Here is a 23,631-nt window from a genome sequence, read left to right as displayed (position 1 = left end):
ATGTCCTTTTAATCATGACCATGATCATTTCCTAACCTTAAGAAAGTAGTAAAGCTTAAACAAACGCCCCCCAAGAACACCTCAATGCCCCCCTTTCAAAAATATTGCTTCCAGCTCTCCCTGACGTTCTCTGAACACCCACTGGGGGGGACCGCCCACGTTGAGAAACGCTACTCTAAAGAGTCCCAGTGTGTTTGTTTTTGTCCACACACGTAAAATTAGTGTGTTCAGATCCACCTAAACGAATTGTATCAAGGGGGGCAACGAACCAGAGTCTGATTCAACCAGACTACACAGTGTATGTTTGATAACTCTTACTCTTCTTGTAACCCAAACCATGATATTTCCCTAATTTGAACCAAGTAGTTTTCGTGTTTTTGAGCATAGACCTAAGCTTACTTGGTGGTACGGTATCTCAGTGGTTAGAACTTATTCCTGATGTCCGTCCTTTCCTTCCACAAAGACATACAAGTCAGGTGGATGAGAACCCAAGATGTTTCCCTGCCTCGTGCCCAGAGCATGCTGGGATGTGCCCCAGCTGCCCACCAGACCTTTAAAGGACATATAAAGTATGGGAAATGAACTCTTCACTTCTCTGTGTTTGTTTCTTTGATTTTTGTCTTTCTTCTGCTAATGAAGAACAGTGCTGCTCTTCTCCTTGTCTCCCTCTCTACATCTGTCTATCTCTTTCTCTCCCTCCCGACTCTCTATCTCTTTTTCCTCCCTCCCTCCCTCCCTCCGTGTCTTGTTCTCTTTTCCATAATAATTAGCTCCCCTCCAGCCCAACTTCAAACCCTGTGGTCGGAAATCTGCATTCCGAGGATGGAGAGAGACTGAGGAAGACGAGGGGAGAAGCAGAGAGAAAGAGAGTTGGACAGAGAGGGAGGGCAGACGGCTGAAAGAAGCCATTGTTCCTTCATAAAAGCAGATAAGAGCCCAAGAACTGGAGGGCAAGTGTAGTCAAAATAGTCAGTGTGTGTGCATGATGGCATTGATAAAGAAATTGAGTTTTCCTCAACAATTTAGATGTTAATGGGCTGATAGAGGAGGTCAGCTTGCAGGGCCAAGCCACAAATCTGATACACACCTCCTCCAACTTTTCTCTTTTTTTCCCTATTATCTCCTTCTTTTGTTTGTTTTTATTTTTTTCTCTCTCATCATCCTCTTTCTTGCCTCCTTCCTTCTTTCTTTAATTTTTCCTTCATTCTTGCCTTTCTTTCATTTCTCCTTCCCTTTCTGCTTCTCCCTTCTATCCCATCATATTTGCTTCTTTTCTTCTTTACCTTTTTTCATCCTTCCCCTTTCTATTCCTCCCAGTTCCCGAGACAAACCTGTACCATCTGAGTCCAGCTATTTTTCCGTCTCCTTCACCTCAATTTTATCTCCTTTTCTATTCTGCCTTTCTTTCTCCCTTTCTTCTCTCACTTACTATCCTCTTTTCCACCCTTCCCCTTCACCTCATTCTGACATCCCTGTTTTTCTCCTTCTCTCACAGCTACAATATTTATCTTCACTTCACCTCACTTTTCTCTTTTGTCCTCCCTTCTCCTCCTCTTCCATTTTCTTTCCCTTTTTCTCTTCCCCTTGTGTTGTTCTAATCCTCCCTCTTCTTTCTATCATCCTCTGTCTTTCTCTTCACCTTCCTTCTGCCTTCTCTCTGCTTCACTCCCACTTTGTCTTCCTCTCTCCCTTCAACCCTTCATCTCACCTCCTTCCTTTTTTCTTCTTGAATTCATCACCCAGCAATACTTTCTCGGACTTGTTCTTTTCCCCAAATTTCTCTTTTTCCTCTCTTGCTTTCTCCATCCCTTTTTTCATTATTGTACAAAATATCAACCAGTCGCTTTTATTGATCCGTGCTGCCCTCATCTCCATGGTGATATGTGACTGATAAATTTATATGAGGTTCAGCTTTCCCTTATCAGCCAGCTCTATTGATTATGGATACATTTGACTCCCCTCTTATGGTTTGGGGTTACAGAAAGATTATGAGAAAAAGCATCAAGATGAAGAGATCATGTTTCTTTTTACTGGCATGTCGAGTTGTCATCATTGATCCGTATGCTGGCTGTACAGTTACATAAATAAGTCAAGTCAATTTTACGAGACCCCTTGTTTTGTCATCAGGCAATCAGAGGATCCAGCTTTCTGGTCTAGTTCAGTTTTGTTTTGATCTTCGACCAAGTAAATTTATATCTGCATTTAGTAATATCAGCCATGAGCCAGTCAGTGTTGTCTTCTTCTGTTGTCTTCTTCCTGTAGGAGGTGCCTCTCTCGTCATAGCTGTTGATGGAAAAAAACTGGAAAGGTTTGTGTGTTCAATTAGTCTTAAAGTAAAACTAAACTGAAATGAAATTTCAGAATCAGAAATACTTTGAACTGTAGGCGGTACCTCCAGCTTGGTCCTGCAGTTTCAGTAAAACCTGTTGACTGTTGTGGCTGGTGGGAAGCTGATGACACATTCTTGTCACTGAGGCAATTTGGGAGGGTTAGCATGAACCTGTACACCACTTATGCCTTTACAGTGACAATTGTAAAATGTCTCCATAAAAGAAATCAGAGCTTGATGATATATTGATATCATATAGTGACATTAGACTAGGTATCATCTGGGATTATTGCAGTTTTGTGATTTAGCTCCACCGTGGCCTTTTCCTGGTCTTAGAGTCTTCATTACAGTTTACTGTGATCCAGTTTTCTGAACTTGTTTGACTATTGTGCCTTAATGAAATGATCTGGATTCCTCATATATTGCCATTGATAATGATTGTTTCTTATCATTTTAGTCCATCTAAAAATCTTCTGAAAATCGCAGAAGTTGATTCCCCAAAATATGATCACCTAAAATAGCAACACATTATTCATAATTAGGTATTAACTCAATTATATTGTAAACTTTGACTTATATTTAAATTATTATTATTTCTATTTTTTATATTACCACCCACCTGTATTTGAAATGTCTCTTGGATTTAATTCTTATTTGTGAGATTGTGCTTGTTCACCTATGGTGATGTTGTCTATAAATGAATCATTAAAGGTCACTGAGATTAAACTGATTTCATTAGGCAGGTTAAAGTGGAGAGTATCATATGATAAGTGCTGTTTCATCCACCAGGAAATAAATTCTTGGGATAATCTCACTTATTGTAAATTTTTGGCATGAAGGCAGTCAAATGGAGAAATAATGAATACAAAAATATTAAAGGCTGCTTGAATTGGCACAAAAATATCTGTAAATACGGGAACTTCACGGACATGTGTGAGTGGATATGCAGAAACTGGACACACATACTGTACCAACACACAGACCTTGTGCCAGTGACATCATAGACGGTCTGAACCTGATACTGACTTTATTCCCATCTTCATCAATAATTTATTATCAGCTTCTCTCGGGGTACAACTCTTAAAAGAAAGGACATTTGCTTTTTTCCAGTCCAGTTTCCATCTTAATAAAACAAAACTGTATATCTGGTTATTTCTTTCAAGGTTTTATGACCTTACATTAATACATGCTTATGAAGAACATACTTCCTTTGATAGTATTTAGTCATCTTATTTTATATTCCCCCACGCAATGCATTTTATTTGATGATATACATGTTTACACTTTTGGTACATTCTGTTTTATTATTTTTATGATCATATAAATAGATTATTTCATATTCTATTTATATGTTGTACTGTTTTTGTTTTTTCCCTGTACACTCACCTCACATGTTGGGAATTAGGTGGCGCTGTTCGGCACTATAAGAAAATCAGGGACTATATGTTAATGTGAAAGATTACCAAAGTGTTGTAATAGTGAGATGACTGCTCACATTTGGCTTTCATGTCGGGTCATGTGAGTTTCACATCAAAGTATGAGCATGTCTTGGATTCAGTTCACACACAAAGTGAATACATTTTTTATGTGTTGTTCATGCTACTGTACCGCATATGTGTTCTGTTGTTTTGGAGAGTTCAGTGTGTGTCTGTGTGTGTTTGTTTCTTGTACATCTATTGTTGTGAGGCCCAATTGGAATTTTAGACATTTTGAGGACAGGACTGGAAAGTGAGGACATTTTGGCCAGTCCTCATTTTTTCAAAGGGTTAAGACTTGATTTTAGAGTAAATCTTAGCGTAGGGACTTGGATTAGACATGTAGTTGTGATGGTTAGGCGCTAGGAAATGCATTTTGCCATTGCAGGTCCTCACAAGTATAGAAATACAAACAGTATGTGTTTGAGTATGTCTGTGCTTGTTCTTTGAACTCAGTTTGACTCCTGCACCTGCTGGGCTTTAGACGCATCATAATGAGTTCACCTGAAGTTCATGACCCTACACGCACACACACCTGTGCTAATCCCCACAGCTCATCTATGATTTTATCTTCCCATCATCAGCTACACCTCTTGCCACTTATTTTTTCACATTTCCTTGTTTAGATTTGTCATCAAGAGTGCCTTCCTTTTTGTTCCTTCTCTCCTGCCCACACTCTCTCCCTCTTTCTTTTTTCTCTTTCTCGTACTCTGTCTTTTAGTATTGTTTTTCTTTATTGTGCCAATCATGTTATGCAACGGTTTCTTCCCTCTGTCTTTCTTCCAGTTCTCAAAGAGTCACACCTTTTCTCTCACTTTCTTTTCTTCCTCTACTGGAAAAGAAGGCTTTAATAAACAAGGAAGTTTTAACAGAACAATAATTCAGTATGTTACCGCAGTCAAAGTGAATGTAACTTTGATATGTGCTGCCAATTTGATTGTGTAGGGCTTCCTGTTGTCCTCAGCAAATGACACACACTTAAATTTCTCTATCAAGAGAGAACAAAGCAATAGATGTTTATTTGCATCTAAATCCTCCTCCTGTATGTATCTTTTTAAGGGTGCTGACAAAATCCTTGTCATTGCTACCCAGAGAAAATCCTTATTTTGATAACTTTTATGCATGCTTGCAGTGTGGCTCTAATATCTCAACGACTTTTGAATCTTTGTGGTCTTTGGTGATTGCATGACTTTTCATGTAGCACCATCATAAGGTCAAAATTAAAATATATACTTTGGCGTATGACTAAATACCTACAAAACTAATGAAACTCCTATTAGCCTCAGCTGTACTTTGTGCTGATTAGCAAACGTTAGCATGCTAACAAGCTAAACTAAGATGTAACAGTGGTGAATATTGATGAAAACACTGATGATGTTAAACGGATGTAAACTCTACAGAAATGACAAACAGTACCATGCATATTACGAATACTACTTAATGCTTAAATGTTCAGAAAAAATAAAAACTGTATTTCTCTCTAAAACTAAGTTTTTCACATATTTGCTCACTTGCTCATTGACATAAAATCACACCACGCTCTAACCAATTATTACATTTACTTCACTATGACTCCTGAGTATGGAAGCATATACGGGACTATATTCAAATGATAATGCAAACTTGAAAATGTAAATGTAATTCCACAATAGCATTATCATTTTCCACATATGTATGTGTTATTTGAGTAGAAAATGAAAATGCAATAATCCAATTTCCAATCCAAATGGGCATTCTATGATTATATTAAAATGAAAATGGAAAAGCTGAATGACATTTAATTTTCAAAGTTGTAACCCGCTGTACAGTGGACAATATTCAAATGTTGAAATGAAAATTAAAAATAAACAATGTAACCTGATTTTCCATTAATGCATGCAATATTTAAGTCAGAATGAAAACTGAGGATTGAACCGACTTTTTTCATGAACAATGAGATTAAACTTAGTGTTATCAAGCTATTGCTCCTCATTTCTGAAAAATGTGCAAATGATACACTATTACATTATACACTGTTTTCTGGGCTGAGAAAATTCTCCAACTCTTTTTTTGAAACCATCTGCTGGAGAGCACTCAGATCGTTACCACATCAAGCTAAAAATTAGATAGTTATTTGCCAGGTTTTTTTAAAACCTCATGTCGATTAAAGTGCTTTTTTTTTGCTTTTTTTAAGGTTTCTCTCAAGATTTGTTCTCATTTAACAGTCAAGAAAGAATGTCCATATTTTATGCAGCAGAATTTATCCGAAAACCCAGACAAGTAAAGTACTTGGTGAGTTTCATTCTGTGTATATCTGGCTGTACACAGACTGTGGAGTGATGGATGGACAGATGGATGGATAGACGGAGGGTGCAGCCTTCTCAGATGGGAATTTCTGGAACAAAATATTACATGAATCAACTCGAAAGTCCTTGACATGAAAAATTTTGGAACTGTCTGTGTTTTTTGACGGGACTAAGAAGGCAAACATCCAAATAATTTCCATCTCTGCTCATTTCCTTTGATGTAGATTGCGAAAGGACATTCAGCTGTACTGGTTAAAAGCTGAGGAAAAAAGCAACATGTCATGTTCCTTAAAATAGTTTCTTGAAGTACCAGCATTGGGTTGTCATTCATGTTTTCCTTGGAAGTTTGTCATCCACAAACTACAGCAGGATGTGCAGATGTAAGTTGCCCGGTTCACACGTTTGACAGGCCACCATGCAGGGAAACCCCACGTTACTGCAATGAGGAAAATCACGCACCTCATACATACCAAAATACATGCTGATTTACCAACAGACATTTCCAGGAAATATTGACACTTGTACAGGGACACACCTGCAGGCAAAGTCATATACAGGCAATGAAAGGAACAAATAAAGTGCATGTACACACATGATTTCATTAGACCTTTTTGTCCCACGGATGATTTTAAGGACATTTAATCTTGCAGTTTTAGCACTTTGGCAAAGAGACACACTGCATTTATAACGCAAAGATTTCTTTCTCTTTTTTTCTTACAGCAGAGTCCCCAAACACTCAATTACACTCTTTGATTTTGAAATATAATAAAGTATAATTACTTTTTGTTCTTTGATGTACCGATTCATGTAAGTTTGACATTTCCTCCTACTGCTGGCAGCTTGGTGCCAACAGTTTGTGCTGCTTCCGGCTGCAGACTCATTTTCTTTCTGATGAAAAACCACTCAGGTTCTCTTACAGGAAACAGTGTTTGCGTTGCAAAATGATTTTCCCTCAACATGTGTGTCACTTTATAAACTTTCAACAGCAGTTTTGCCCCGGGCCCCACACAGTTGAAACTGTTGACACCTTAACATCCATGTAATTCTTTCCTGCACTTCAGCATACTAATATAAGACTAACACACACTTGTAGGCTACGACCTGTCTGCAGTAAACATCTTTGTCATGTGTAAAACAATTGCCAGGAAACATCTGTAGTTTTATCAAATCAGAAAATAATTGTCACTATAAACACAGGCATCTCTGCATCATCGTGAGCTGTAACTTTCCATCATAATCCATAATCCATCAACGAAATCAGCAGCATATTAACTCTATTAATAAACTGCACCTTGATCACCAGTATCTTTGTTGACTCAAATTGGCTAATATCGACAATTTTGTCATTTGATTTTTAGTCCAAGAGTTTGTCCCCTCCCCCCCAAAAAAATAGAAGACATGTCTAAAATGTTTTAAACAAGACCATAGTCTACAATCACGCTAGCGACTGTGTGAGGCTTTGAGTTATATTTTAGAGCTTCGAGCTAATTGCTAACGTCTGCATAGTAACATGCTCACACTGACAATGCTAACATGCTGATGTTTAGCAGGTAATGTTCACCATGTTCAACATATTAGTTTAGCATGTTAGCATGCTAATATTAGCTAATTAGCACTAAACACAAGCTGAGCTACAGCTGAGGCAGATGGGAATGTCATTAGTTTTTGAAGATATTTGGTCATAAACCAAAGTATTGAACAAATTAACATTTGACTTGATCCTTCATCCTGGGGGGACTTGGGTTTCTTAACCAAACTGATGGCAATCCATCTAATAAGGGTCATTTTACCAAAAACCCCAAATGTAAATGTCAGGGTGGCCTCAGTGGAAATGTCCGGGATCACCAGTAGTCAATAGGATACGTTGAATGCCATTCCGTGGCAATTCATCAAACAGTTGTTGAGATATTTCAGTTTGGACCTAAATCGCCAACCAACAGATCCAATAGACCGACATACCAATATTGCTATCCCTAGAGCCACGCCACTAGCACGGCTAGAAATTGAGGAAAAATTGTGCAGAACAGGTGGGAGGCTGAAGGACAAATGATACATGGGGAAATATAAGTGTTACAGGCAACAAAGTGAAATCTCTATCATCTTCTGCATTCTTCTCTATGTAGATTACATTTTTAAAGTTTCTCATTTTCACTAATCCAACGTACAGTGAACTGCTCAGAGACATGGGATTTGCAGTCCAGTTCAGCTTCTCTTCTCTGATTTTTCTCGCTTTTTATCTTCACCACAGATGGACCGTCACACTTCTGCTCCCACAGCAGTGTGATTCTGTTGACTCAGTCTGCATGCTGATTGGTTATTGTCTGTTCTCAGTATTTCTCACGATCCCTCATACCTGCAGCTGAGGGTTCAGCTGTGTGCTTCTGCATCCAGTCCGGTGGATAATGACTGTGGTTAAATCCTTCAGAAGAGATGAGAGTCACAGCTGAGACGTCTCTCTGCTTTTTCCCCTTTCTCCAGTTCTGTCACTTTTTCTTTGTCTTTTTTTCCTTTTGTTTTTTTTGTTCCTTGTTTTTTTTTCTGTTTTTTATACTCTACAAATGTAGAACAGAAATGTCTCTTTCCAAAAACACTTATACACATATATCAAGACTGTCTAAAAATCTACGGCATTGGTTGTTTGTTTAGACATAAATGTTTCCATTTTCCAGACAATGGACATCTGCAGTTGTGTGAAAGATTACTCTTGCATCTCAATTGCAAATGCAAAGTAACATGATGTTGTTATTGCTAATTTTGGCCGGACTCAGAGACATGCGTTTGAAGTTATTAATGTAAAAATGTGTAAAGCTGTAGATGCTTGCCCCTATATACGTGGTTTTGTTTCCCCAAATCGCTACAACGGAGGTGATGAGTACAAAGTTAGCATGACCCATAGAGTCACAATGGCCACATTTAGGGCAAATAAGCCAGGTTGAAATATACCGGAATTTTCCTTTAATCATTAAGTTGATCTTTCCCTAACTTTAGCCAAGTGGTTCTAGTTGCCTTAACGTAACCAAACTTTGTTATTAACCTTGTTTTGGAAGGATAACCTATTTTGTTGTGTATGTATGAAGATTTCTTGGTGGGTATACACATTTAGGAAGAAGTCATTTCACTTGAAGTGGTTAATCTTGGAGAACTTAGTGCAGCAAACAGTCTCTCCTGGCGGTAAAACTACTAACAAACAGAATTGAACTCCTTGTTCTTTCCACAAGCTGTGTGTGTGTGTGTGTGTGTGTGTGTGTGTGTGTGTGTGTGTCTGCATTCACAAGTACTGTATGTGCCCAAATTGTTAAGCCAATGTTTCTTTCAGTCATATTTTATATTCATGTCATTTGTGAATGTGACTGCGTTATCATTTATTTCCAAAATGTCTCGTCTGTGTTTGTGTGTATTCCTTTATCTGTGGTCGTGTGTGTGTATGTGTGTGCACTCTCAAACCATGTCTTTGAAGTGTGAAAGTTTTTTTCATCCATGCCCATTGTAATAGCTTTCTCTCTTTCTCTGTCTCTGTTTCTGTCTTCCATCAAGCTAAAGGAAAACTCCCGGTGAACATCACAGCCTCTTTCTTCTTGATGTTCACAAACCACAGTGATCTGCTGGCTGAGAAATAAAAACAGATATGGAGGCATTGAGACATCAGTCAGTCAGTGTGCTGAGAGTCTAAACCAGACCACCAGTTTCGGTGTGTTCCCCACATGACAAGGCTCAGTCCCATTGTAAGACTCATTTTGAAGAGTTCAAAAACAAAATGGTTAACATCTACAACAAAAAACACAAGACATTATGAAACAGTTTACCTTTTAGTTTCATTTACAGCTATGCATTTCTTCCCAGTGTCATTTTAATAGATAAAGCAATAGGCATTTTAGTCAGAGACACTTATGTAAATGAAGTGATCATTTATAGCAAATGGTTAAACAGATTTGGCAGAGGGAGATCACAAAAAATCTCAGCAGCAACGAGGATTGTGCTCGGAGAACGAACACCACCCCTTTTTCTGATGCACCTGTTCTCGGACATATTTTAATAAGTTTTTGAAGAGTAAGAGTTTTGAAACAATACTACTGGGATTACTGTAGGGTATCCATTCAGTATACGCTAAGCATTCATAGTCTTTACACTAAAGCTTTGGGAGCTCTGAAGTATCCACAAGAGTTATAAGCCGTTATGCGTCTTTGGTATTAGTATATGTTTTTATTACCTCAGTCTTCCTTTTACGTCACTGCCAAAGCACATGAACGTGTTACACATACCTTGAACACTTGAACCAGACCTTGTCCTGCCTCAGACCAGAAATTAATTTTGGCTTTTAAGAAAAATGGTAACAATCTTTCATTAACATTAACACAATGTTTTAGCTGCCTAACTGTAACCATACCTTAATAATACTGTATCATGTGCAGATACTATAAAAAATACTGTTCATCTCTGCAGCATTTACGGGTATTAGCAGTTTATTTAAACTGACAGAAAGCACCTGTCTCACTTGTTCCCCATCCACAAGTTTTACTGACCATTCTAATTTGCATGTTAGTGCTTTCAGTACTCAAAGCTCGTTAGCATATAAATGCTGCCTGCCATTCGTTTGATTTGCATGCTGGATGTGCTTGTGCACATACTTTCATTTTTGTTTGTGTGCTTGTTTCATGAGGTTTATAAAAACACACAGTTGCTTTCACACTTTAGTATTTATGCATGCTTTACAGAAGTGGAAGAGGTTTGGATATCTAGATCTTCACTGCATTAACACCTTTATGTGTTTTTTACTTTATTAGAACACAGCCATGACACATGGTAATGCTGAGTTTAGAATCACTGTTGCTATTGCTTGGTGCTCTTTGAATCACTCTCCTGTTGTACAGATGTAGCCAAATCAGTTTTATTTTCTCCAGAGTTGTTGCACAGCTCCTACACTGTCACTTCATCCAAAGAAGAAAATTTTGTAAAGCCTCCTTTATACATTAAAAACATACAAATTGTGGTATTTTTCTAATGATTTTCTCTTTAGCTAGCAAGAAGAAAAAGTACAAAATTCACTATTCAGATATCTTTTTGCTTTATATTTTATTACAGGAGTACATTTAACAATCACGGTAACAAAAAGGGAAAGGAAGAATGTAGAACAAGACATTCATATTTAAACTAAATGAACATTTTTTCCTGTAAAAAGAAATACAAATATTATGTACAGAATGACATGACAGGTTCAGAGAAACCAATAGGTGAGAGGAAGGGGAAGTGTAGTCGCATGGCACTTAAAAAATAGACATACCTCGCAAGTGCTTTCTGTTTTTGATAATTAATATCAAATAAAATGCAGTGATAATAAGTCTGAATAACAAAACAAATAATAATTATTACAGTAATCAAATCAACAATATTAACATTTTAAACACTGTTTACAATATAACTGAAATACATAACATTCTAAATACATCCAATATTTACCAAAGACCTTCTCATTTAGGCTAAAAACTCTAAATCTGTAATAGAATAAAAAATAGCATTTCAAATATCTTATAACAACATTATTAATTGTACAATAACATTAATATTAGGTTATTAGTAGACGTAAATAGCTACTTTCCCCATGGCTTGCTAAAGAAAGGAATAATGTACAAATTAATATACACTATAACCTATTAATGGTCTTTTTGCTTTCACAAAATGCAAATATTTTAATCAGCTAAATTTTATATATATAGGGAAAGAAATAGCAAATCTCACTCGATACAAACTATTGCAATCTAGAACTCTCAATTAGAAAATGTACACAAGAAAAGCAGCAAAAAAAATCTATTTTTATATATTTTTATCATGAAGAAATCAGTGGTGTGGTTGGTAGAACAAGTGAACATTGTCTAGCATGGGCAGAATCCATCTGGAATGCTACTGGATAACAGGATCGTCCAATAGGAAAAGCCCTCTGAGCGTGACCCTGCGCTCCCCTGAAACCTCATCGGTTCTCCTCTCCCAAGCTTCGTTTTGTAACTTAGAACTCTGATCAAGGATTCTAGAATGTCCAAGAGTTCCACTAACAAGTCCCAGAGTTCTGTTGCAGAAGCTTTCCATATATGGGAAATAATAAAAAAAAAAAAAATCTTCCTCTCCAATTATGGAACACACAAAGCTCTGAGAGTTCTGATTGTGCAATCACCTCAAACAATAAATCTCTTTTAGCTAATAAAGTTGCTTAAACCATGAAATTTATTGTGTTTTGCATTCTTAGCGTTGATTGAAGGAGCAGCAAGACAGAATGTTACTTTCTCCACAGAACTCAAAATGGCTGCCCAAGGAGATGGGAAAATAAAAACAGCACACAAATAAACAAACACAGAATGACAAAGCAACACTCAAGCAGCATGTATGTAGGTCTTCTCCACCTCCACCATATCCCTCTGTCTTTTCTCCTCCTCCAGCTCAGGAAGTTGCGCTAGTTCTTTATCATATCCTCGTTGCGGCGTAAAGTCACTATCCAAGAAAGAACAATCTCAATGCAACTTGAAAGTGTAGTTTATGTATCAAAGCACAGGTTCAGAGAGTTTACAACGCAGACCTAGACCTCATTACTGTTTGAACTTGATTCAGTTACTTTTATCTTGTGAGATGCCAATTGGGAATTCATGTCGGTAGATTCTGCTTGCATCACCAAAATTGCTTCCTTTGGGGGATAACAAAATGGATGCAGAAGGTAATACGTCAAGTGAGAGCAAGGGCAGGAAACCCCTGATATCTTTTTGTTTATGTGGACAGAAAGTAATTGACAGCTTTTCAAAAAGTAATTGGTCCAGCTCTTAAACAGTGAGTAAATGACATTATTTATATTCGAGTTAAATATCAAAAAGCAAAGGCTTATTTGTTATTCACCACAATGTCTACTCTGCACCTGAGTTCACACACCACCAAGATTACTGGGATACGCTATATATATATATATATATATATATATATATATATATATATATATATATATATGGGCAATATTTTGAGTTAATGCTGCTGGGCAACCTGTGGGTAGCAGGGACAAAAGAAGAATAATGCAAGGTTTTCACTAGAGATAAAGATAATAAGACATGGTAGGATGGAAAAGCCTCTAAATCCTTTTTTTTTCAGTTTCTTTTTCTCATGAGTGCAGTTTGCATTTTGTCTCTTAATCACTTTGACATTTTAGGGTTTGTAATTTGGAACCTCAAGAAGGAACAGTTTGGAGAATGTAAAAGCTATAATGATGGTATCTTCTAGCAAGGATTTACCTCCTCAAGAAATACCCTGAACAGCTACTTAATCTCTTCCTTGTTCCCCTTTTCATTACTATAATTTTAATTGCACTCTTATTTTACTCAAGCACTAAGATCACTTGAGTAAAAGCTCTGCGGTTCTTCTCTTTATGTCCTTTCTATGGTTTTGTTGTAGTGTTGGTCATTTGAGAACTGGAGCTTATTCTACTGTACGACACATAAATGGAGGCAATATGGGATCATAAAGAGGCAGCTTTGTGAAAAAACAGCAGGAAAGAAGAACATAAGAAATTAAACAAATTGCCCATTTACATCAATTCAAAATGTTATGTGTTCCGCCCCTTAAAATATGCAGCCAGTATTTCTTCCCCACCAGAACTACATCCCTCATTTCTAAGCGCAGCCCTTTCCTTCACCGCCTGAATTGATACTTGACCCTAATTAGGAGTACAAATTTAAGCCAGTCAAAGTATGTACTGCATCATGTTACAGTTGGCTTGAAGAAATGGTCAAACGCCAATCTGACAAGCTCAGCAACACAGTCTATCTGTGCCACAACCTGCTACCCAATGTGCTATGATCCTTTTGACTGCATCTGTAAGCTAGTAAACAGTTTGAATCTTGATGGACCTTTGATGGAAAACACAAAGCCACTACTGATTTCTGTCATTCTTTCAAATCTTTTTCCAATAAGCAGAAAACATGAGTTGAATCTGGGTGCCACCATGAAGAATTCAGGCTCAAAATTTACCAGTTTTGACCAGTAAATCTAGAACTTTCTGTCTATATAGCCATCTCTTTTACCCTGCTAGACAACTGAAATGGTTCACTGCATTTGATTAAGCACAAGCAAAATGCTAAAATATCATATTCTTTCAGCCTATACCCTGTTTCATCCATCTCGCCTTCCTTCCACAACCGTCTTTACTTTTACTTTTCTAATTTCAACGCTTCATTTCACCAAAAGTACCACCATACTTATCTTTCTCTCATTGTGCACTACCCACATTCTCTTTCAAATTATATTACATAGCTTTTTTGTACATACATTTTGTTTGTATATTTCTTTAAAAAAATACACAGAATAGAGCAGAATAGAACTTTTTTGGCAGCTTCTTCCTTTCTCAGAGGAAAGTCCCGATCATCATCAGTTGTAACAAGAGACGAAGCCTTCTGCTTTTCTTTTAGTCTGAAAAGGAACCTCCAACTTGGCAGAGCAAAGGTGGAGAAGAAAAAATAACTCTTCTTCTTCTTTCCTTCCTTCAATCTTCTCCCTAAAGACTTCTTCAATCACTCACCCCTCCTACTCGTCAACTCTCTGCTCTTCAAACAGTCGCTCCCAGCAGCTCTTCCGACTTGGCCATGATCTCGTTCTGGTTGGAGTCCAAGCCGTAGAACTTGACCTTCAGCCCATCGACCGGGTGGACCACGGGTACTGTGACCACGCGGGGGAACTGCCGGGTGGCCAGCTCGAAACGGCTGGTGCTGGCTAGCTCAATAGCCAGGATGCGAAGGAAGAGGGTGGCCAGCTGCTTGCCCAGGCAGGACCGGACACCACCGCCAAAGGGCAGGTAGTGGAAGCGTCCCTCTTTGTCTTCTCCCCGCTCCTGGCTGAAGCGGTCAGGGTCGAAGGCATCTACATCCTTGAATACAGCTGAGGTGTCATGAGTGTCCCGAATGCTGTACATCACACTCCAGCCCTTTGGAATTTGGACTCCCTGGAAACAGAAAGACAGAGATATGAAGCCACTAAGCAAGTTTGTAAGGGTGCGATCATGACTGCAAGTAGATATCTTTGGAGTAATCAATGCTGGGAAAGTTGTCGCATTTTGACACATCAGCTTATAAGGCCAGAGATTTTGCAAATCCGATTCCAGTTCTTGTATCTATGTCTAAGCATGAGGGACCTTTCTGCAATTTTAGACATAATTGATCTACTGTCGTGTTCATGAATGCAGGAATGTGAGAATCAGTTGGGACTGCTGTTTGTCCTTGGTAAATGTACCCATAAAACCTTGTATTTTGGGTTAGTTTCTTGTTATTCGATCAGACTTTCAAAGCTATTCCTTTTTCTTTATAAGTTCTTCATAAGGTCTTATAAGGACTATGTTCTAACTTCTAATGAACCATTATTTGAAATGAGATGACATTTTGTTGTTGAGACCTTGACTTTTTGGGTAGTTTCCTGTAGTTTGATAGGATTATGTTCTCATTCTTAATGAATAGAACTATCATTGTATAGAACAAAGACAGAAATTGCATTCGAAACCTGAGTTTGAGTGATATTGCTGAAACAGGACTCGCATCAGAAAAATTGCAGATGCTAGTTGTGAAGATGAACGCACCATTTGAAAAGAATGTCTTCATCATCAATTTACACATGATAAGAGACACAGACACATACATTAAAGAGATATAAATCATTAAGTGGCTACAGTATTCAGTCGGGAACTATTACTGGGCTACTCACGTCAAGTTCGAAGGTCTGCATGGCAGTTCGGTAGGCCCCTGAGACGGGCGTAAAGAGTCTCAGGACCTCCTTGATGACACAGTCCAGGTACTTGAGGCTCACGATGGTGTCCAGCCTCAGCTCTCCTTCAGGGCAGAGGCAGCCATTGTGGAGGAGACCCCTGGCTCTGAGCTCCTCCCTCAGGCGCTCCAGGACAGGAGGGTGGCGGAGGAGCTGCATGATGAGTGAGGTGCTGGCGCTGGCCGTGGTGGCGAAGGCTGCAAAGATCAGCTCTATGGTCGACTCCTGTGGGATGAAAGAGAGACGAGACGGTGTATCAGCGCATTGGTTCCTAAACCTTTTGGCTTGTGATGAGCATTGCCTACTTATGAGCCCTCGTCATAAGTTAACTATGTCGAAGAACTGTGAGAAGTTCAAGACCGTCCTCAGATTGTTTTATTTTAAGATGTTTTAGACTCCTAATACTCCACTGTATCAGTAGACCCAATAAACTGTTGGATATAGGATGAGCAATTATCTCTCTTCTTCGCAAAGGGTTTAGAAAAAATAAAACTTTCTATATACAGCCTCTAAACACACTATTACTATTCACTATTCGACCAGAGTTGGGAAAAGCCAGGGACTGATATGGAAAGTAAAGTGTAATTTTAGCATTAGCACAAACTTACACTGAGAGCTTGTACTAAGGGCATATGAGTTGATTTGTCTTTACTTTGTGGGCAAGCCAACTGCATTCTGCCTCAGCTTCTGATGGGCTGATTGCTTGTCACTTGAATAAAGGGTCCGGAGAGTGGAAATATAGATGGTAGTATTATGTGCTGAAGGGAGAGGGTGGATATTAGCCAAATGCCCAACCATAGCCACGATTACTGCTTTTAGGGTGGTAGCAATACAAAATTCAGAATTTATGATCGAAGAAAACAGATTTTCTCACCCTGCATGTTATAGAGTTGTCATTGGCATTTTGATATATTCTTTTCAAAATGTAAAATCTTTTTTTGTCAATAATTATTTTGCCAAATTGTGAGCAAAATCTACCTGGGACCTCAACCTTACTTTGGGCACAGATCCACCACCCCACACCTCAGGCTTGCCATTTGTTTTGTAACGACACAGGGACAAACAAAATACCAAAAGCCAGTACATCATAAAAGTATGTTGTTTTTAATTCCTGAAAAGTAGTGTGTTTGGAAATATGAAGTTCATATCCAATAACAACATTTAGAATGCCATGCCAGGCCCATTATTAAGGTAGTGGAATAAATAACACTGAGGCTGGGCAGCACAACTCTCATTATTAACCTCTCATCTGCCATCATCTGTATTAGAACACATCTCTGCCTCACCCTACATGTCTGTGTTATATATGCGTGCGTCAGAAAACTGCAGGAGAGTGCTTCAGCCTTGGCCTCTGCGACTGGGGCTTCCCAGTTCACTTTGTGTGTGTATTTATATATATATATAATGTGTGAGTGTGTGCGTACAGGAGGCCTCTTTCAGACCCCTAGCAGGGGGAGTGTTGACTTATTTTTGGCCCTGGACTTAACCCAGAAACCACAGAGAGTGAGAGAGAGGCAGATAGTTGAGTTTCCACAGAATTCCTCAGAATTACTTTAATAGGTAAATACAGGGTGTGCCTGTCCGTGTGTTTGTGTGTGTGTCTTATATTGTTACTGTCGGCCTATGGGCATCAGTTTAGCATCCCTGCAGTCATATTTTACATTAAGATCTGTATCATTATTATATCATAAGTTACTTTCATTGCTTATGATCCCAAGGTGATTTGTTGGAGAAATTATGATAATTGTTGATGTGTGTGTGTGTGTGTGTGTGTGTGTGTGTGTTCAGTCAGCCAAGACAGGTTCCCTTTGACTTTACTAGGTAAACAGTGAGTATGTTCTTTATGTGTGACTGTGTGTATGTTTGAACGCATATGCATCAGAGTTGGTGTGTATCTGTACTGTATGTGTTAACGCTCCCATGTGTGATTGAGTGGCTTCTTGTGCGTCTGGCTTCTCTCCAGCATATGTTTGCACACCTTTTCCTCATACTCAGTTGATTTTTGAGCGTAGGTGTTACCTTTAGTTCCTGCATGGTGAGCTCGGTGCCGTTCTCTTTGGCACTCTCCATCAGGACGTCCAGCGCATCGCTGTAATCCTTGCCCTGGGAACACAGCGGCTTCTCCCTGATGGCCTTCTCTATGCTTTTTTGCAGGGTGTCTCGTGCACGGATACCCTGCAAACACATATAAAGGAAAGTTAACACTAGCCTACAACAAGCTTATTGTTTTTTTTTTTTTACAAGTTTTGACTAAAGGATCCCAAAAAATTCATTTTCATTAAAAGGAACCCATTGTTTTACTTACTTAGACCTCTGGTGCATATTGAGTACCTTAATTGTGCTGGTTTAAATCAAAGTTTATTAGCAACTACAACTTAGCATAAAGAGAAAAGTTATGTTTTTGGGACACAAGCAAATAGAGGCACGTTAAGTGACAAAAAATAGACCAAATGGAAAATCTTGAGATTTATTTTTTGTAAGAAGAAAGTTTGCAGCTAAAAAGGAGTAGAGGATGTCAACACATACCTTCCTGTAGCCGCTAAATGGCAGGTCTATGGGAAGGCTGAACAGGTTGTCAACAAAGTCCTGGAAGGTTGAGAACAGATGCCTCATCTCCTCCTCTGACACCCTGAATCCCAGCAGCACCCTCACCGCCATGGTGAACGACAACCTCTGGCTCTCCCTGTGGAAAGACAACCAATCAGGACCTCAGTCACATTCAGTGGGAAATTATGCACTGTGCACCTATATGCGATACCTGACTAATGATAAATTCTCACTTGCATACACACCCCTTCTTCATAAGTGTTCTTGCACCACAATTCTAAGCAGTTTCTACCTCAAATTACTATTTTTTGCCCATGATGCCTCTTGTACCTGAAGCCAAGACTTTACTTCTTTAAGCAGTTGTGTTTTTCTAAAGACAACTGGTAATGTTTGTACGATATTCCAACCCACTCTGATGACATTTCTACCAGCAGTAAGATTTCTAACCCAATTTCTAAGCACAATGACATTTCTATCTCACTAGGACCCCCACTGTACCTGTAGACGTTGATGGGCTCAGGGTTGGAGCTCCATACTCGAAGGCTCTCCTGGATGACCTGCTGGATTTTCGGGAGGTAGGACTCCAAGGCCTCGTGGCTGAACACTTTGGCAAACACCTGGAGAGGCAGAGTAAGAGGCATATAGTGTCATTTAAAATACAGACTGTGACTGCACCTGTCTGTTCATGACACATACCGTACAGATAAAGATCAGCCAGGATTTTCATTAAATGCTCATACATTTTATGACTTGGCATACAGACAGAAAGCATAGAGAATTTGAATCAGTGCAAGTCCAAGCAGAGGACAAAAGCACTGATTAAACAAACAGACTCTACAGGGTATATGTCCCTCTTACAGTAAGTTCAAACACCCACACCAGCAGAATATCTTTAGGAAACCTCTGAGCATGGCAAATCCTGACTGACAGAGTGTGTGAAGAGATGACAGGAAGAACAAGTTTATTCTGATATAATATTTACATTTATTAACTCCACCAAGTAGGTTTTTCAGTCCCCTTTGTTTGTCTGTCTCTTGAGGACATCTCAAATACTCTGTAAATAATTTCAATGAGATTTGGTGGAAAGTTCATCCTTTAGCCAGGGGGATAATTGATTCGTTTTTGGTTTCAAATTTAGTTTTTGACAGATTCCTTGGTCAAACACCAATTTCTGCCAACACATATGTTCTTCCAATTGGTTTTTTTTTTTTTTTTTTGCACACTTTCACCACTCTTACAAATTTGATCCAATCTTAACCACATTCGGTGCAACACATATTGGGATAGCTGAAAAGAACATAAACAGTTTTTAGCCATGCTAGTGGTGTGTCTCATTTGATAGCAATGTTGGTGTGTAATACCACAATAACTGTTTAGATGGATTGCCATGATATTTGGTACAGATATCCACAATGCCTAAAGGATAAGTCCTACTGATTTTGCTGATCCCCTGACTTTTATCCTTTATGCCACTACCAGGTTCACATTTGTGGTTTTTAGTGAAATGTCTTGACAAGTGTGGGATGGATTGCCATGAAATTTGGTACAGGCATTAATTTCTTCCTCAGGATGAATTGTAATAACTTTGGTGAATCTCTCACTTTTCATGTAGCGCCCATCATCAGGTAAAGAAAAGGGTTTATAGGCATGACGATTGACAAACTGTTATAACTCTTAAATAGACTGAGCAATGATGTGCAAATTTCAATAATGAACAAACTTCAAAAGTTTTATGATATAGCGCCTATAGATTACAGTAATAAAAACTTTAAGTGGCTTTAAAAAACTTTAAGTGGCTTTAACTCAATGGTCGTGAGTCTGACTTAAACTCTTGCACAGCTGATCCTTGTACAAAGTTCCTCATATTCCCCTTCTATCTACAACATTCTCTATCCATTAATCCCTTCTTCTAGATCTTGAATTATACCAACACAAGACTTTCCATCGTGTGTTCATTCTTCATTTTCTGTGATGCCCATTCCTTATTCATCCCCAAATCCCCCTTACAGAGACTTATACATTGTGGAGGTTTTCCCCTGTAGTCAGCAGAACTAGAATGACAGGCAGAAAGAGCAAGAGAGAGGAGGGGGGAGAGTTAAGTCTTTCCTGGCTGCTCGTAGTATTTCTTAGTATGAATCAGTCACCAGTCGTCAGTGTTGTTTGGACAAATAACATTCCATCTGATTTAACCTCTAAAACTGCCCTTAAAACAGTCTTGGAAATGATTTAGAAGTGTAGAACATTGGAGAGGAGAGGAGAAAAGTGAGCAGACTGGACTAGAATAGGGCTTTTATATTAATATGAATCAGTCACTAACGCTTTGCTCTATTTGGATAAATAACATTTTCGTGCATTTAACCTTTTGAGCTCTTTTCAAAATAGTCACAATTTGGTCTAAATGTAGAACAGAACAGAAGAGAATGATTAATATCACTGCTGGTTGGGCGAAAAACTCTCCGAAATGTCAACTTTTCAGTGATGAACACAAACAGTTGAGCTTTTAAGCAATGAATTTAAAAGAGTACAGTGTTCAAACCATAGAGGACTGTTTAATTCTTCAAATTAAGTTTCACAGAAGTTACAATACTAGGTTTTATTCGATCAGTAATCGCAGGAAGGCAATGCAGCACATTGTCGAGCAAGTTCAGCGACTGGTACACATGGTTTGCATTTTCTGCTCAATGAAAAGAAACTGGAACATTTGAAGAAGCAAATTTTATATTAGACATGAATACTTCTGTCTAATGATCAGTGGCTGGTCCATCAAGGCCTCACTTCATGTTAAGAGCCTTACAATTGTTTTGGAAATGCTAGTTAAGATGTGGGTTGAGCATTTGCATGTAGATTTGTTTCGCCATATTAGATTCCTTCCTTTTTGTTTATTTTGATGTACGTTTTGTGTTCTTATAAGCTCCTTCTTTCTAACCTGCACAAACTCATAATTGCATTTTGTCTGTGGTTTTTCTCAATTTACTTTATCACTGTGGGTTCTTTTTATGACTTTCCTTCTACTTTTTATAACCATGCAGATAAACTAAACGACACTTAACTCAATGTGCACTTTACTTTTAATAACTATGATGGGATGTTGCAAAATGACATGCTGAATCTTGTCGTTAACACTTTTTGAAAGTGCCATCTGTTCACCTTTGGAAAACCAGTATAAGTACACCATAGTGTGTTTGTATAAAAGTTTAACTTCTGCTGGATTTTTAGCTTTTTAAGTACAACATGCACAAAGAAAATTACTTTATTGTCATTTTCTTTGTGCATTGAATATATTTACCATGTGAGAACACACTGAAGTAGCATGGTTATAAAGTGTTCCTGCTTTTTTTCATTGAGACATAATGGAGGCTGAGAGGGAAGAAAGGAGCTTCTAGTGGGATTTGAGCCCAGGCCAGTGAGGGTACATGTGGTTCCTGAGGTCGATGTTTCAGCCACCAAACCATCAGTTGGGCACTCTTATTTTGTCCTCTAACTCATTTTCCTCTCATTTTCTTTCTCCTCTGCTGCCCTCTTTCTCATCATTCCTCCAAACCCTGCTTCCCTCTCTCTGTCACCCTCAGAATGAATGAACAATAGTCTACTGAGCTGGTGCTGTGTGCATGTGTGAATTACATGTATGCACTGTATGAGTATATACATGCTGTGTGTGTTAGGGAGTGGTTAGAGCAGATCACAGAGCGCTCCAAGACATTAGTAGTGCTACATTTCCTCTGCTGCTGCACCCTGGGGCCACTGGTCACAGATCAGCTTACATGACCTGCTCTCCAACCCTGACCACAGGGGATTACATACACTATCTGACCTCAAAACAGTCTGAGAAAAAACACAAGGCTGTCATGGCCGTTCTTTTGTTTGTTAGGCAGTCAGTATAGTTTTGAGGATAAGTTAATCGATTGGTCACTGTCCGTTCATCCATTGTACAGGGTTAGGCGTATGAAGGTGAGGGTTAAAGTTTTTGGAAACCATTAACTAGATTTGGATGAAACTTGGAGGAATGATGCATCTTTGAACTGTCTTCCAGTATTTTCAAAATTACATTGATTGTCCCATGGAGGTTGCTATGGTTACATGTTAATACAAAGTTGCATATTTGCTGCAGACTGGCCCAAAAACAGATCTCTTCATCTATTTGTTTGTCATTAAGTCGGTTACTTAGTCAAACATTTAGTTGGTTGCATCAAGTAATCTCTTGTCATTTAATTAATGTGACTGATTACTTAGTCCATCAGTTATTTATTGAGTTATTTAGTTAATTACTCGTGTGGTTATGTGGTTGTTTTTTCACTCATTTGTTTAATGGGCTGTTTTAACGTCTGTTGGAGATTTAGTTGGTGACCTAGTCATTCATTTATTTTGCGGGTTTCTTCATCAGCAAAGTGGTTGGAAACTAATTAAATCGTGAAATGACTAATTAACCAATCAATCAACTGTTCACTTCAACTGTGTCAGTATCTTTGAATCCATGACTCAAATATTTATCTTTAACTGAGCCAGCTGTTAGCTAGTTTGTTGATCACTTGCCAGCGGACTACAAAACTAGTCGAACATGTTTCAGAATCATCAGGTAAATCTTCAGCAAGATCTCAAAAATAGAAAAAAAAATAGTTTAAGCCAGAGGAGGTTTAAGCCAGAGGAGGTTGTGTAACGTTGTGAATTTAGCTATTTAACCTGTCTGCGCTGGATTACGCATAATTGGTCAATTTGGGTGAGTACTTTGCCTCTTCCTACACACAGACACACACACATATATACATACATAAATAGAGCCGGAGCAGCAGCGTTGAGCTACTGTAGAACAACTGCCGTTGTGGGTGTGGGTGTGTGTGCGTGTGCGTGCGCACAGGTGGACAGGAGGCCAAGACTCTGAAAGGTAACTACAGGTCAGACAAAAACACACACACACACTCAGAGACACATGGGCATGGTATCTCCCTAAACAGCCTGGCTGCCAATCAAACACAGTTTTTTATGCAGTGTCACTCTGGGACGTTCCAAGTTCCACACATGATGGGTGGTGGTGGTGGGGAATTGTTCAGTACAACAGTCATTTTGCTGCACCACAAAAACGTGACTGTCTTCTGTAGCCTGCAGCGCAAAGACTCACACACTCCCAGACTCTTACACACACACAGTCACAGACACACACACACACACAGACACAGTCGTCCTAATAACGTCCATATGTCTTAAATTATGTGAAAGTGCTGCGAGC

At 38.7% G+C, this 23,631-nt stretch overlaps 1 protein-coding gene across 1 annotated transcript in view; it reads right to left on the bottom strand.

Annotated features, from left to right (window-relative positions):
- Positions 1-11,140: 11,140 nt before the first annotated feature.
- The window catches only part of LOC122869690 (cytochrome P450 26B1), a 38,754-nt gene continuing 26,263 nt past the window's right edge, over positions 11,141-23,631 (bottom strand). The window contains exons 3-7 of the mRNA XM_044182919.1: positions 18,909-19,027; positions 18,390-18,546; positions 17,883-18,038; positions 15,804-16,088; positions 11,141-15,051 (exon numbers count right to left, since the gene is read on the bottom strand). Of these exons, the coding sequence (XP_044038854.1) occupies positions 14,659-15,051; positions 15,804-16,088; positions 17,883-18,038; positions 18,390-18,546; positions 18,909-19,027 (1,110 nt within the window). The 3' untranslated portion in view covers positions 11,141-14,658. The remainder of the gene's footprint in view (positions 15,052-15,803; positions 16,089-17,882; positions 18,039-18,389; positions 18,547-18,908; positions 19,028-23,631) is intronic.

This window comes from Siniperca chuatsi, linkage group LG22 (genome assembly GCF_020085105.1).
Source record: "Siniperca chuatsi isolate FFG_IHB_CAS linkage group LG22, ASM2008510v1, whole genome shotgun sequence".
In the NCBI taxonomy this organism is placed as follows: Eukaryota; Metazoa; Chordata; class Actinopteri; order Centrarchiformes; family Sinipercidae; genus Siniperca; species Siniperca chuatsi.
This window is presented reverse-complemented; position numbering and strand designations above follow the sequence as displayed.